The following is a 16,723-nucleotide window of genomic DNA, read 5'->3' on the forward strand; positions in this document are numbered from 1 at the left end:
TCAATAATTTCTGGTGTGACTCTTGAGGCTAAACCAATTGCTCTTTCCTCCATTTTAGTGTGTATTCTAGAGCCTAAAAAACCTTTCCTCCATTATATTTTTCTTCTACAAGCTAAGTGAATTGTCTGTATTTGCAAGCATCAGTACGGTACCCCTATTTCTACCAGATCCAGTTGCAGGTATGAGAATTAGCTAGCAAGACATGAGCATGCATTCTCCCTCTCCCTATGCCAAAGGAATCTCTTCTTCTGTTGTTAAGATTCAAATGTCATGGCACAATTAGAGCTATGCAATATCCCGTGATGAAACAATATTTGCAAACCTGAAGGCTGTTTGTTTCATCTTTACAAAGTCAGATACAGGGTAACTTTTTTGGAACAAGATATAATGATTTATGCAATAGATATCGCTATCTATCCCATATTTAAGAAGCCCTTCTATCATTAGAAAAACATTGTCTAAATAAAAACCATGGAAAATTACCAGCTGGAAAAAGGGCAACTGCTAAACGTGAGTGTTGGCAGAAACAAGTTCCTTACAATAGACATTAAGGTGAGGGAGGCTTTCATTTCCCCCCAATAAAAATATTTTAGATTATTGCTGGGGAAACTTGGTTATCAACCCTCCACTAGCTGAGGAAATAATGTTTGTATTTTATTTCTAGAAGTGTATTTTATTTCTATAAGTGTAATGGGACTGGAATGACAGCCCCTGGGACTACACTTCTGCTACTCTCAGGAGCCATCATTCCACTCTGGGGGCTGTCATTTCAGTCTTAGATCACTTCTGCTTCTTTTAGGGGCTGTCACAGAACACTTCTGCTAGTCCCACGGGCCGTCATTCCACTGTGTGAGCAGGAACTAGCTGGAGATCTCCCACTATTACAACGGATCTCCAGCAGATAGAGATCAGTTCACCTGGAGAAAATGGCCACTTTGGCAATTGGACAGTATGGCACTGAAGTCCCTCCCCTCCCCAAACCCCGCCCTCCTATGGCTCTGCCCCAAAACCCTCCCGCCGGTGGCAAAGAGGGACCTGGCAACCCTAGTGACCATCATTCCACTCTGGGGGCTGTCATTCCAGTCCCATTACTCTTCTGCTACTCTCAGGGGCCGTCATTCCACTCTGGGGGCTGTCCTTCCACTCCCAGAAAATTTCTGCTAGTCCCAGGGGCCATTATTCCACTGTGGGGGCTGTCAGTCCAGTCCCAAAGCAGTTTGGCCTCGAGACCTTAATGGGAAACCCCACGTTTTCTTTGCCAGTCTTTTTGTGCTGCGCTGTACTTCAACGGAACCTGTGCAAGCCAACCGGCAATCCCGGCTCCCATGACCTTCCACGGGCCGGGCACTCTCTCCCGTGGTTTCTAACGGGCAATCCCGTCAATCGTTTTAGGACGTCCCCTTTGAGTCTTCCGCCCGGATTGAGGCCTGGCACCACTGAAACACTCTGGGACCCGCAAAAAGGCGAGGCGCGAGGCAACAACAGTCCGGAGATGTTTTCAGGCAGCGCTTCCTAAACGGGCCCAGAGGGAAGGGGTGGAGCCCAGGCTTGCGCCACGGTGCTTGCTCGACCCGGGCCGCCCTCAGGCAGGTGCCATCGGAAGGAGCCGCTGGCTCTCTGGGAAGTCGCTCTTCTCTGCTGGCGGCCCCCTGCCGTTGCTCATGGCCACCGCGTCGCTGGCGCGCCGCAGCTGCTGCAAGGGGGTCCCGCTGGCAAAGGTGCGCGCGAGCCAAGCCCACCGCGCGGGCGGCCTTCCAAACGCCTCCGGGCCAAACGGGCGCGCGGCGCTTCGGCTCTCCGCGGGGGAGCGCGCGCGCGCGGACGCCGAAGGGTGAACCGCCGCCGAGGAAGAGAAGAGCGCGGCGCTCCACGAGGAGGCATGCGCAGTGAGTGGCGTGGCTTCTCTCGCCAGGCCCGGGGCGGCGGGGGGTGCAACAGCCTTGCGGCTCCGGTCTGCTGCAAAAATAAGAAGTTCGCCACGCTTGCGAGTTCCTGGCTTGCTAGCTTTGGGTTCTTCAGACGTTGCGGATTGCAAAAGCAGCTGCCTCTGGGTTTCTGTTTTGCCAGGAACGGAACTTTTCCAGTGGCAGCTGCTTGATAAAGGAAAGGACCGGACCACTGGGTTGCCAGCTCTGTGTGTGTGTGTGAAGTGCCGTCAAGTCGCTTCCGACTCATGGCGACCCTATGAATGAAAGTCCTCCAAAATGTCCTATCTTTGACAGCCTTGCTCAGATCTTGCAAACTGAGGGCTGTGGCTTCCTTTATTGAGTCAGTCCATCTCTTGTTGGGTCTTCCTCTTTTCCTGCTGCCCTCCACTTTTCCTAGCATGACTGTCTTTTCCAGTGACTCTTGTCGTCTCATGACGTGACCAAAATACGACAGCCTCAGCTTAGTCATTTTCGCTTCTAGGGTCAGTTCAGGCTTGATTTGATCTAGAACCCACTGATTTGTTTTTTTGGCAGTCCACGGTATCCGTAACCCTCTCCTCCCACACCACATTTCAAAGGTATCTATTTTCTTCCTATCAGCTTTCTTCACTGTCCAGCTTTCACACCCATACATAGTAATAGGGAATACGATGGCATGAATTAATCTAGTCTTGGTGGCCAGTGACACATCCTTACACTTCAAAATATTTTTGAGCTCCTTCATGGCTGCCCTTCCCAGTCTCAGTCTCCTTCTGATTTCTTGGCTGCAGTCTCCCTTTTGGTTGATGGTGGAGCCGAGGAATAGAAAGTCTTGAACAATTTCAATTTCCTCATTGTCAACCTTAAAGTCGTGTAATTCTCCTGTAGTCATTACTTTTGTTTTCTTGATGTTCAGCTGTAGTCCTGCTTTGGCACTTTCTCTTTTAACTTTTAGCAGTAGTCATTTCAAATCTTCACTATTTTCTGCCAATAATGTAGTGTCATCAGCATATCTCAAATTATTAATGTTCCTCCCTCCAATTTTCACCCCACCTTCATGGGAAATTCTTGGAGGTTTGGGGGTGGTGTTTGGAAAGCGCGTGATTTGGGGAGGGAGCAGTCCTCCCAGGGGTGTGTGTGTGGTGCAATAGAGTCCTCGCTCTGAAGCTGCTGTTTCCTCCAAGCCAGGAGTCGGCAAACTCATTAGTCAAAAGTGCCAAATATCAACAGTACAACGATTGAGATTTCTTTTGAGAGCCACATTTCTTAAACTTAAACTATATAGGTAGGTACACACTGTTTAACTTAATAAACTTTAATTAAAGTTTTAAGTCTTAATTAAACTATAGGTACACTGAATAAAACTTGATATCATACTTAATAGTGATCTTATTTGTTGATAAAAATTAAATTGTAAGTCCCTGCCATTTCCCCCTCCCCGTCTGGAGTCCTCGTCTGGAGGCCTGGTCTACCGCCATAAAAGCCTATTGGTGGACCTGGCCTCCGGCTGAGTCCCATTTGGAGGCCAGGTCTACCCATTAGCTTTCTTGGCAGTAGACCTGGCCTCCAGAGACCCATAGAAGCCAATTGGTAGACCTGGCCTCTGAAGGGGGACTTTTTCCCCTCCTCAGAGTCCAGGTCTACCGCCAAGAAAGCCAGTGGGTAGACATGCCCTCCCAATGGGACTCAGCTGGAGGCCAGGTCTACCAAAGGAAGCCCGCCCCACCCAACAGCTGATAGGCGGGGGGGCAGGAACCGCTGAGCCGCCCGCCCAGCAATCGCGTGGCTAGAGGGGAGGGGAGGCTTTAGCCTCCCAACCATTGAGGGCAAGGGAAAGGGGGACCTGGCCATTCTCCACGGCGGGGGGAGAGACAGCGCGCCCACTCGCCTGCTCTCTCTCTCTCTCTCTCTCTCAGGCGCGCCGGCTCCGCAGCCCGGCTGCCAGCGCGAGCAGGCGCGAGAGCAGGGGCTCCAAACCAAGCTCGGAGAGCCGCACTCAACGTGCCAAAGAGCCACATGCGGCTCGGGAGCCACAGTTTGCAGACCCCTGCTCCAAGCTAACTGATTGTTGTAGTCTGGAGATCAGTTGAAATGCTAGGAACCCTCCTGGCCCCTCCTGGAAGTTGGCAGCCCTGTGAATGTCTCATTACATGTGAAGGTATCAAAGTCTCTTAAAACATTCCTTCCAAAGGGAAATTTTATTTTAAACCAACAGCAGAATTGTGACCTATAGGATGGAGTCACAACTCAAGATGAAACTGAAATATTGTATATAGTTGTAAAATGTTACCAACCTCAAGCTGAGACCTGGAGTTTTGAAATTATAACTGATCTCCAGTCAACAGCAATCAGTTCCTGTTAGGGTTGCCAACCTCCAGGTACTTACTGGAGATCTCCCACTATTATAACTGATCTCCGGCTGATAAGAGATCAGTTCACCTGGAGAAAATGGCCGTTTTGGCAATTGAACTCTATGTCATTGAAGTCCCTCCCCTCCCCAAACCCCGCCCTCCTCAGGCTCCGTCCCAAAAACCTCCCGCCGGTGGTGAAGGGGGACCTGGGAACCGTAGTTCCTGTGGTGGAAGTGGCAGCTTCAACTGTACAGCATCCCATCCCTCCTGACCTCCCTCTTCCCCAGACTTTGCCTGTCCAAGGCACCACTCCCAAACCTCCCAAGAATTTTCTAAGCCAGAGTTGGCCACCCTACACAGATCATTTAAATAGTCTGCCTTGCATTGGGACACTATTGGGTATAGTTACACAGAAAATACAAGGCAGCATTTATGCTTTCAAGTTACACGAAATGTCTGGCATGTGGCAAAATTCAGTAGTACCAGAAGAATTTGGTTCAAGGTATCATCTGTTTTAGGCACAAACCAGAAAAGGTGATGTCATGTTGGCATCTGGACCAAGGACATTATTGTTATTAGCCATGAGAGCGAAATGGAATTACCACGCGTACAGAGACAATAGACCTCTGAACACCAGATGCTGGGGACATAGTAAGCCTGCTTGCAAGGGGACAGAAATGTTTGTCAGGCTGCTGTTGAAAACAGAAGACTGGCCTATTGTTGCTTTTATATCCTGCCTTTCTTTCAGCATGGAGCTCATGGCAGCATACATGAGATTCTCAGGAATCTTCTCTCCACACCAGCGACCCTGCCTAGCCCAAAGCTGTTTAGCTTCAGCAGATTTACTGTGTCGGGTACATTAAGGTGCACAGCGGACAGGCCAGGGTCTAATCTGGCAGTGCAGTCCTTATGTTCCTCACTATCTATGCCTGTTTACAGAAAAATAATTTGTATGTCTAGCAGTAGCATGTGTTGCTGGTCTTTACAGCCTGACTACTGTTGCCAGAAAATGAATGTATCTACTGGTTTCCTCTGCAGAAATTGTGATGAAGGATGGGTCAGTAAGGCAGTAAGCTCTGATCATGTAGCCTGGGTACAGCCACACCGCTCCTGTTCATAGGCTTCTGTCAGCTTGAGCCAGCTCAAACATGGTTTTGGTATTGGATTACCAATGTATGTGGCAGATTGGTAGTATCAATGCAAATAAATGGAAGAAGCAAAAAAACTGCAACAATCTGCACATAATCCAATTCTGGAATTAATTTTAAAACTTCTAGTTAAACACAGCTATAAAGTAAACAGTGCCAAGAGAAATAGCAGACCAGTAAAGAATAGGGATTTATTTATTTAGAATATTTTTAAGTTTGCCTTTCTTCCAGCAGAGTTGGGACCCAGTGCAGTTACAATAAAATCAATCCAACACTAAAAACAGTTTCAGTCAAAAACAAGCAAGTAAATCCAGCACATCAGAGCTTCACCTGAACATGCCAGTGGCTCAAGTCCACTAACCAAGCTGCCCTGTGCCCTCCTAATTTCTTCCATTGTGCAGCCCTTCTAGAAGGTCAGCAAGGTGGGAACCTGCCTCACCTTTGCTAAGGAGCTGTTCTAGAGTGTGTGTGGGGTGACAGCTGAAAACCCTTGTCCAGAGAGCAGCCAATGACACCCTAGTAAGGGAGGGGACAGATAGCAGGCGCTGAGAGTTAAAGCAGAGCTCCCGCACAGGTACAAAGAGGGAGAGGTGGTCCTTCAAAAGTGAGGGTCCCAGGTCACGAAGGGCTTTCAAGGTAAGTAACAGCACCTTGAATTGAACCCAGAAACCTACAGCTAGCCAGTACAGAGCTCTCAAAATTGGAATAATTTGCTCCCAGCGGGAAGCTCCAGATTGCAAATGGGCTGCTGCATTTTTCATCAGTTGAAGTTTGCACTCATCTTCAGTCAGTACAGGGTACCAGAGCCAACTGCTTCCTTTTCTCCCTTGAGTCTTGGTGGCAGTGATCAGTAGTCAGGTCGCGGCCAGTGGGTACTGATCACCCTCCCCCTTCCTTGGCTGCCACTGAGAGGTGGCTGCTGTGTTTTGCCACATAGGCCCCGTTCTGTTTGGTTAATGTCTATCTGAAAGCTAAACTGTACTGCTGTGATTTTTGTCTGTTTTCTTCTTGCTGATTCCCACTGTAATGAGGATGGTAGGTTGTATTCTGGGTTTGGTATGGTTGGCTTCTGAGTACTTGCATGTTGACATGTGAAAGGGGTTTTGCTCAGAAAAAGACGTAAGAATGGATCTCATCTGTCTGCAGGTGCAGGTAGTAGCAATCTACCAACAACTTAGAAAAACGTAGGAACTGCAGAGAAGATGAAAAGACAGGGAGGGAAGCCCTGCTAATTCCTGATTTTGAAAAATTATTTTAAAAGATAATATTAAAAGAGGATATAGCCCAATGAAAACGAAGACTTTTTTTAAAAAAAATGTATTCTCTGGGCTGAGGTTTTCAGTCAAGCAAGTCTGTTGCCCCTGCAGAATTGCCAGATTTTCACAATTGTTTCTTAGTTCAGTGTTACAGTTTCCCAATTCTCACCCCCACAAATTCAGTCTCTACGTTGCAAAGAAATACTGGAGATTTTTATGGGGGATTTTTGAACAGTGGTTCTTAAAGATGGCGCACCCTTAAGATTCCAAGTTGTTAATTCCCACATTTAGGAATCGATTTCTAGCCCAAATCCAGTTATCACATTCACAGAAACGGCTGCTGGCCAGTGCTGATAGTGCTGGTCGAACTCTGGCTTATTAGGCATTGTCCTATCTCAATTTGTCAAAATAACAGTCCAAAACAAAACAGAACTTTAGTCAACAATTTAGTGAGCATCTCACAAGAGGGTACAAGAGGAAGAATGGGGGCATCTTCTCAATTTATGGGGAGTGGTGGGATAAAGCAGAATCTTTTTAGTTAGATGCATAGACTGGTAAGTGATAACAGTAATGCAAATCCAAATTACCAAGGTGTTTTTTTTTTAGCAAGATCAGATTTTGACCTTGGCCCCATTTGAGCCCTCCTTCCATACATACATGGCGATCTCATGTGGGCCAGGCAAGAGCTTGGTATGGTATGATGAGGCTCATCTTTTCCCCATGCCTGGCTCACTATTGCTTTCCTTTTGTCATTGCAACGTATTTATAACATATATGTATTATACTGATGTGTAGCTTGCACTGGAAAAAAGAGATTGAACTGATAGCATAAAGAAGCCTACAAAAATGTTTACTGGGCCATTTTGGGACCCAATGGCAGCTGAAAATTTGGAAAAGAAAAAGAAAAATCAGGGTAGTGGCAGTTTACTTGCCTATGATCCAAAGATGGTTGGGCGAGTAGACAACAGGTAACTTCTCTTTTAGGACAGAAAGACTGATGGATTGCTTGTAACTCAGTCATGTTAATTCATAATGGCAGTTTTGAATGCAGTTATTTTAATTGGAGCTGTCGCTTGTACTGATGGCCTGTGGCCAGGGGCATCGTTCCAGGGTATGGTTGAAGAGTGGTAAAGAGATTTCAGTGGAAAGGACAAGATTCTTGGGCAAGGCTTAAAGATCCATCCTTAGATATATTCAAGATCAAATGGAAACGAAACAACAACAGAATACATACACAAACACACCTAGAAGTGCTGTGGCTATTTATTGTATTTCACCATAGCCAGAGATGTAGGTGTTCCTGAAAATAATCACATTACCAGAAACTAACGGCAGGGCATTTGCTGTCTCCCTAACTGGCTCGCTCCTGTGCTCAGTAAATAGTACATCTACTTGGGGCACCAGAATTCCAGGGGTTCCAGGCTAACTGGGAAACCTTTTACAGGGAAACAAAATCCTGACCCCACCCAGGGTCTTTGAGATAACCGTCTGAGAAGTAGAGGGCTATACTATTTCACCAGTTTTCCTGATTGCAGCAACTGTTTATATCACTGCATCCAATGGCAGCAAAATACCATCACCCAGACATCCCTACTTGTGGTATTGTGAGAGAGGTTAATGCAAGCGTCCTCAACATGGTGCCTACAGGCGCCATAGCACCCACCAATACCTTTCCTGGCACCGACCACATGTTTTTAGAATTCGATGGCGCCAGGTGGGGCTTTTCTCCAGCACAGCTTCTGATTGGGCATTGGAGATCTGATTGGCTGTGCAGTTATTTTTAAAACTAATTTTGGTATTCTGGGACTTACCCTTTTGGAGAAAAAGAAATGGAGGAGATGGGAATATTTCTGCTTTCGCCATGTGTGTTGGGGAGGCAGAGACCTGTGGCTCAAATGCTTTATCCCTTTTTTTGTCTCTGTGCATCTGTACATTGGGAGGGGGAGATAAAGCTGGTTTCTCCAAATGTGGAAAGTGAAGTGGTTCTGCTATCCTGGACCCTACTTCTACCAAACAAATTCTCCCATATTTTCAGGTCAGGGTACCTGAGAAACCAGTATTTTCTGTGGATTCTGAGATGCACTTGGAGATTCATATGGAGAATCCAGTATGTGAGTGGTGTAGTTGTTAGAGTTTTGGCCTAAGATTGGAAAGACCAGAGTTCAAATCCCCACTTAGCCATGAAGCACACGATGTGTTGTGGGCCAGTCACACACTCAGCTAAGTTGTGAGGAAAGATAGAGGGGGAGGAAGTATTTCCTTTCATACACCAATGAAATATTTACTAAAAGTGTCTCAGTGAAGGAGTTCATGACATCTTTCCTCTCCTCTTACAGAATTCTCTTTCTTTGACTGAGATTCTGAGTATTACGAGTAAAAAATATTATATTTTATAACCACATGATTAATTGTTGATGGCATATGGTTTTTGGAAATATAAATAATTTCATATTGAAAATTTTTAATATAGATTAAACTATACTCTTTCCTACGACGAATATTGGGTTTGCCCAATATGATTAATCTCTACACTCTTTGTAAAGAGCTTGGCCTCCATCTTCTGTCTACAAGAGCCTGGATCGCCACCATTAAGCTGAGCTTTGTATTCACTTCCGTTTTGATCCTTCCACATTACTGCATGACATGCTAAGGGATTCCTACGTCTCCTCATGGTACCAATTCATTCGGCAGAAAATTAATGCCTTAGGAATTAGTTTAGACTCACTAAATAATTGTGGTGAGTCTCAAATTTTCTTCACCATCCGGCAAAGAATTAGGGACATTGAAAAACAGACCATAAATGCAGGTCCCACTGTGACATGTTCCCCCTGTTTTCACGGACTGACGACCTATATGCCCGGAGGTGCCCCCTACATACAAAACATCACTAACCCCCTCCATCGGCGGGCTTTTATGCTCGCCAGATTTAACATCTTTCCCTCAGCAGTTCTCTCCAGGAGATTCCATAATATCCCGTTCAGAGACAGACTATGTAAATTCTGCCACTTCGAACCTGATTCCATAACTTACATCTTACTGCTTTGCCCTTTTTTCTCCAGTTTAAGAAATCGTTTTATAGATCCAATCATCATGAATCCCCCTGGCCCAGTGAATAGGACTACTCAACTTTTACTAGCGGATAAGTCCCCCAACTCTACAGAAGCAGTTGCCGAATATTTGGCAAAAAAATTTAGCTATTTATTTTAGTATTGACAAGTAATAGTTATGCCAATTGCTTGTGTTCTTTGGTGCTTATAGTGGAACTCTACTATTGAATTATATTGAACTTGATAAGTATTGTACTATCTTAGCATGCTCTTTTTTATGCCATTAAAGGTTTTTGATTTTGATTTTGATTACTAAGTATGGGCCTGGACCAGGTTTAGCCCTGTGCCCCCTCCAGACAATTGAGAAGTCTACACCCGTTACTAAGTATATGCCATTAAGACGCAGCCAACTTATGGCAACCCCAGCAAGGGGTTTTCAAGGCAAGTGAGAAGCAGAGGTGGTTTGCCATTGCCTTCCTCTGAAGAGTCTTTCTTGGTGGTCTCCTATCTAAGTACTGACCCTGCTTAGCTTCCAAGATCTGACAAGATCAGGCTACACCATGCCACCTTCCTTTCCCTGTTACTAAGTACAAAAAAGTAAATGCTAGCCATTTTACACAAGAGTACACTTTTTCCAAAGCAGAAGAAGGAAGTTTCACTCATGCACACACATAGGTTCTGTTGCATTTCCTCGTCTCCTCTGCACATCCTTCCAGATCACTCTATTTCTTCTCTTTGTGCAGACTCCCACTAATGCCATTTACTGTGCTGCCTGTGTTATGTCATCCTCAATTTCTGGTACCGCAAGCATCATATGGCGTGCTTGTGGTTCTGGGATGGTCCTACAAATCCTGCACAAGAATGATTGGAAGCTGACTTGTTATGGCAGAGGGATGTTTGGATGAGATCTGGGTGCATTGTGGATAGTGTCTTGTTATTATCCTTGCTTACTTGGTAGTAGTTGTTGTTATTATACAGTGCCATCAATGCACACAGCACTTTAAAGAATAAAACTCACTGCCCCACAGTACTTTTAGATCTAAACTCTTACAAAACTGAGATAACAAAAAAGAAGGGAAGGAAGTATAGGGAAAGAATATATGTTCATTCCAGTTACAAGTGCTTAGGCTTAACTCCTTTGTTGAAAACACGGGCATGTATCCTACCTTAAGCTGGAAGAAGCACCACTTAAGTTATGGTAGACTCCTCAGTTTGCTCAGTGGAGTGGTTGGACACATGCCTCTATTAATGCTGGCTTCCTCAAAGGTACTTCTAATAACAATAGGTATTCTTGCATACCCTTTTCAACAGAAATTATAGCTAAGCGGGCAGAAAGAAAAGGTGTAGGTTTTATGGCTTAGAGCAGGGGTGGGGAACATCAGGCCCGCGAAATAATTTGCTCTGGCCCTTTGTGGATCCTGATCTCTAGCTCAGAAGGATCTAAGACTGGTGATCCGCCCCCTCCTGCGGACAGGAATAACCTCTATTCAAGGCAAATATGAGTTTGTTTTGCTGAGAAAAGGAAACCCCCCCTTGCAGAAGAGTCATTAGTATGGAGCTCTTAGGACCGCCCAAGAAACTGTGTTAACCCTCTCCCACCCGGGCCCTGGAAAAATGTGTTCCCTCTGTACTACAAGAGGGCTGGGGGTAGAAGTGGCAACAATGGAGGGGTTAAAGGGGACAGGGGTAGAATGTGCATGGGGGGTGGGGAGTTCTTAGCCAGTGTGTTCTCATTTCATCCCTGCAGGCGGAGGTAGCAGGAGCCGACTGTAGAATCCGGCCCCAACCATGCTGAGCAGGAGCAACTCTGGCATGAGGCTGGATGGCTACGCCCAGCTGGTGCAACAGACCATTCTGTGTCACCAGGTGGGTGAGTGTGCCACTGGTTGGATACCTGCCTACTTGCCCACATGGCTGCGGGGTCATCTGGGGCAGCTGCCTGCTTGGGGCTTGGTCGGCTGATGTTTAGGTTGATAATTTTGTATGGCCCGCGAATGATGTTATAGATATCCAAATGGCCCTTGGCGGAAAAAAGGTTCCCCACCCCTGGCTTAGAGCCATCTGATGAAGTGGGTCTTGAAAACGTGCCACAATAAATCTGTTCATCTTTAAGGTGCCACAAGTCTCCTTCTTTGATTTTACTGCAACAGATTAACATCACTACCCCTCTGAGATCACAAAAGTGAATGATTTATTTTGTTTTTAAAGGCTGGACAGAAAAATTACGTGGATCCAGTTACTGGCTACCTAGTATTGACCAAAGTTGCCCATTTGGAAAGGGGAAACTGCTGTGGTTCTTCCTGCAGACATGTGAGTGCTAAACCATTTACCATCTTCAAAAGCAGCTGAATCGGCAACCTAGTTAAGCCAAAGAGCTTGGATTTAAAGTTGGTATAAAATTAGAATATTTGTTGGAAAGCTGAAATCTTTTCCCCCCTAAACTGACTTCTGGGTTATTGTGGTTATAGTCCTATGTCTCCATATTTTGGCATAGGGCCCACTCAGTTTCTTGGTATGTACTTCTGAGCAAAGTTGCATAGATGGAGACTACAAGAGATGTTTGACTAATGTGATTGATGTTGTAATCTACAACCCAGAGGCACCAATGTGTTCAGATTTTAACTCGCTCTAGTCCATCAACAGCCCAATTAAACTGGAGTATTTCTCTTTTAGTTCATAGTCACACCAGCTAGATTTGTTTGAGATGAAACCTTATGGCTTGCAATGGAATTTGCTTCCCACTAAGAATGTTCAGGATTGCCTTGAAGTTAGTGATGTTTGCTTGTTGGTGAACCAGGCAAGTACTGTACTTAGCAAATGCTCTTATCCTAAGATCACTTACATAGAATTAAAATCTCTCAGGGACATTTCACTGTATAAGTTCTTCAATCTACATTTGGGTTTAGAGGAGGGCAACAAACAGGGTCAAGGGCCTGAAAAACAAGTGCTATATGAAAAGGTTCGATGAACTGGCTGTGTTTATCATCTTCAAATACCTAAAGGGTTCTCACATGGAAGAGGGCAAAGAATCATCCATTGCTGCTGCAGAGCACAAGACCAGATGAAATGGGCTTAACTTACTGGAAGGTACATATAAATTGAATACTGCTGCCAAACGTTAAGAGCATTTTGAAAATGGAACCAATTACCAAGGGATGAGGGGGCAAACTCTCCTCTGCTGGAGGTTTCAAGCAGAGACTAGGCAGCCATTTGTCAGTGATGCTGTGTTTTCTGAACTGAATAGACAGTTGGACTAAGAAGTCCATAAGGCCTATGCCAACTCTGATAAAGTAGAACTTGGAGGCAATAATGGGCTGGGTGGGGGTCAATAAAGGAAACTTCAATCCTAACGAAGTTATGGTGCTATTCGACAGTGACAGAGCTAATTGAAAGGTTAGCATTCAGCCTACTGTAGATGGTGTTTCACTCACTCACACACACACACACACACACACCATCAAGGCACAGCCTTGCAGCTTGGTTGCATTGCCTGTGGATTTCTTGATCACATTTGTAGCACGTCACACCTTTTCAAGCTTTGTCTCCTTCGCCAGCTATGACACTTCTTTGAGAAGCAGGTTCTGGCCACGGTTGACCCTGCTGTGATCACTTCCAGACTAGATTACCTTAATGCACTCTATGTTGGGCTATCTTTTCAAACAGTTTGGATTCTTCCACTAAGAAAGCAGTGACAAGGCAAGGCATCCATTATAGGCATTACTCCTCATTGGTGCTTAATCTTGTTGCTGCTTGTTTCTAAGCTCAGTTCTGGGGGCTGCTTCTTAGGTAAAGTCTGGAATCCGGACATTTGAAGGATTTACTTTCCTGATAAGCCTGCTCAAGGGTGACTTTCAACATCTCAGGCCCAGGTTCATGGCCTCCTACCTTCAGAAGTGAAGGCAGAGGGAAAGGAAAGGGCCTTCCCCCTTGTGGTGCCTGTGAAATTCCCTTCCTTTAACTCTCTGCCTAGTACCAAATTTATTTATTCTTCAGCTCCAAGCCAAAGCTTTTTCATTCATGTAGGCTTTGGGGAATGTTAGTTTTGGATTGGCCCTTCAGGATTTTGAATATGGTAATGGAAACTGCCGCTAAGTCATTTATAGCGACCCTATAGGGTTTTCAAGGAAAGAGAAGTTCGGAGATGACTTGCCCTTGCCTGCCTCCACGTGGGCTGAGAGAGTTCTGAAAGAAATGTGACTGGCCCGTGGTCACCCAGCAGGCATCATGTGGAGGAGTGGGGAATCGAATCTGGTTCTCTAACTTAGAGTCTGCCGCTCTTCACCACTACACCCCACTGGCTCTAAGTTTTGTTTATTTAGAGCATTTTTGCATCATTCCTCAACCAAACTGGTTTGCTTTGCATGGCAGCTTGCAACAACGGTAACATAAATAAACAATTCAAATCTGAAACATTAAAAGAAGCTCTAAAACTACAGCTGAACAATTTAAAACAGTAGCTAGCATAAAGACCAGGAGAAAGGGTAAACGCACACTAACATGTTTTAAAGAAGCAGATAAACAGGAACTTCTCAGTAAGCAGATTGCATACAAACAATTAAACCAATCTGGTAGGTATTTCAAGGAGAGGGGAAGAAAAAAAAATAACAAGACTAGGAAATTCAGTATGTTTTCACCAGGTGCTGAAAGCTCAGAGTATTCGGACCCAGGGGAATAGCTGAGGAGAGGGCCTTACACCCCAACTGAGATGGCCCTGCTTCTGGAAGCAACCTGTCTTTCCTAAGACATAGCAGAATGGGAGACCAGAACGTCTGACAAAGATTGCAAGAGACGAGAATGTTTGGGGGCACCTTGAGGTTGGCTGTAACAATATGACTTGGATGTGGTCTTATGCCAGTCAGTGGAACTAATTTCCAAATAACAGGTTCAGGATTGGGGTGTTTAAAACCACTGGAACAAGAATTTTCCATCTCAGACATTTGTTTACAATTTGAGGCAATTGATTTAACTTTTCAATGTGAATTTAATGCATCATGGGATTCCAGGCCCAATCCAGAAATACTGTGCAACAAATGAAAGTGGCAGACTGAAAATACCGTGGGTTAATGGTCTTCCTTAGCCTGCACCCCACTTTCATAGTGTCCCATTTTAAAATGTATATAGAATGGGGATGTAAACTGCTTAGGGCCCCCATTGGGGACAAAGGCAGGGTGCTAATGAATGAATTAAATCAATCAATCAATCAATCAATCAATAATGTCAGCTGATTAAAGAAATCTTGGCTAATTAATCATTTTAATTGTAGCTGATTGATTGTTTATTAATGAAACAATATATCTGGAGGAAAAGCATACTTTGTTTTTAGATTATGCACACATGAGTTGCAGCAGCCATCTTGAAAGAGGCATTCTGTTGTGTGGGGGAACCGAAGAAGGATGCCCCTTCTTAGATGATGCTTGCCACTTGAGGCTTCTGTAAGTGTTTACACCTCAAACAGTTTTCATTTATTTAATAAAATCCACTGCCTGATTAATTGAGGAGGCATCTCTTTAATGAATCAAAAGGTCAGTATTAACTGATTAACTGTTACAACCTTAATATAGTGCCAATGTACATACAGGGCTTCAAAGAAGAACCAAAAAAAAGCAGAACTTCCTGTCTAACTGCAAACCAACAGTGCAAAAAGGCCATGATTAGATATCATTGTAGCCCAAAGTTTTATCAATGCAGATTTCACAAAAGCTCTCATAGTAAAAACCTAATATTGCAGATTATGTTCATTCAATGCAACTTTGCATTACAAAAATATGCTGGGTTTGTTTCAATCATAATCATCCACATCAGATTTTAACAAAATATCAGCATGTCAATGCATTTTTCAGCAGTGGGCAGGTGTGTAACTTCTTGGGCGTCACTGACTCTTCCCAAGCAGCCTATTGCATGGTCTGTTTAATCCTCTGAAGAGAGTTTAAATCCTTTGCCTATACCTAGGATAGGGACTCGGATTACCCTTCACAAAGATTTTTCCAAATGACTTTGAGCTGCAATTTTGACATTGTGATCCTTCGCACACTTACCCAGGAGTGAGCTGCACTGAACACAGTGGGGCTTATTCCTGAGTAAGTGTGCACAGTGGCTGGCTACAGAAGGATTTTACTTCTCTTCCTCATGATAGACTGGATCTCCCTCCCCACCTCAAGTGTGTTGACTTGAATTTCCTTCTCCATTGGTATGTTTTGGATTGCATACAATGTGGAGGGGGAGAAACTGGCAACCAAGTCATACTTTGCAAGTGGCCTCCTGGACAGTAATTAGGACCATTTGCTTAGAGAAGGGACAAGGGGGGTGCTGGGTTTAATTCCCCTCCTTTCTCTTTAAAGTCCTGAGGGCACCAATGATTTATAGGCCATCATTAACTAGTCCTCCTTTAACTTTGGGCAAGGTAGAGTCTAATCAAGAATGACTTATTTAATCTCTCTCTCTCTCTCTCTCTCTCTCCAGTGTCCATATGGTCAAACAAATGTTAAAGATCCGTCCAAAAAGAAGCGGTTCAATTCCTTTTTTTATGCTTGACAATCAAAGGCTTTTGCATCATACCATGAAGAAAGAAACGATCAGCCGTCACCCTCACTCTTCCCTCCCCTTTTTCTGCCCCCTATTGCTTCCCCATTTTGCATATTGGCGTTCCTTTGACCTCTGCTGTTCCGTATCCTGAATATTTTCCGATAGTAATGGAAAAAAATCCATGTGTGTGCCAGTGATGCTGAGCCATTGACAAGGCTTTGCCTTTCTCTGCCATTGCAAGCTGTAAAGAGATGGGTGCTTTGCTTTCCAAATTCATTAGAGCGAAAAGGAGGGGGGGACCAGAAATTCTAGGGATAGCTTTGTTTTGCTTAACTGTGCAATGGTATACTTTGAGAACCATGTCAAGGGCTTATTTCAGCGAGTGGTGTTAGCGAAGGGAGATTCGGAGAGACAGATTCTCTTTTACCACAAGTTAGCAAGAAGCATTCCAATCTGATCCACAGTTGGGTATAACACTTCAGTCCTGAACTC

General features: G+C 44.8%; 1 protein-coding gene across 1 annotated transcript; it reads left to right on the top strand.

The window, feature by feature from the left end:
- The first annotated feature begins 1,661 nt into the window (after nt 1–1,661).
- Nucleotides 1,662–16,511, top strand: C2H1orf53 (chromosome 2 C1orf53 homolog). The gene is given in 3 exon segments (XM_056845465.1): nt 1,662–1,886; nt 11,918–12,019; nt 16,169–16,511. Coding segments are annotated over 3 exon segments (399 nt in total). The 3' UTR covers nt 16,241–16,511.
- The last annotated feature ends 212 nt before the right edge of the window (nt 16,512–16,723 follow it).

Source organism: Euleptes europaea, chromosome 2 (genome assembly GCF_029931775.1).
Source record: "Euleptes europaea isolate rEulEur1 chromosome 2, rEulEur1.hap1, whole genome shotgun sequence".
Taxonomy (NCBI): Eukaryota; Metazoa; Chordata; class Lepidosauria; order Squamata; family Sphaerodactylidae; genus Euleptes; species Euleptes europaea.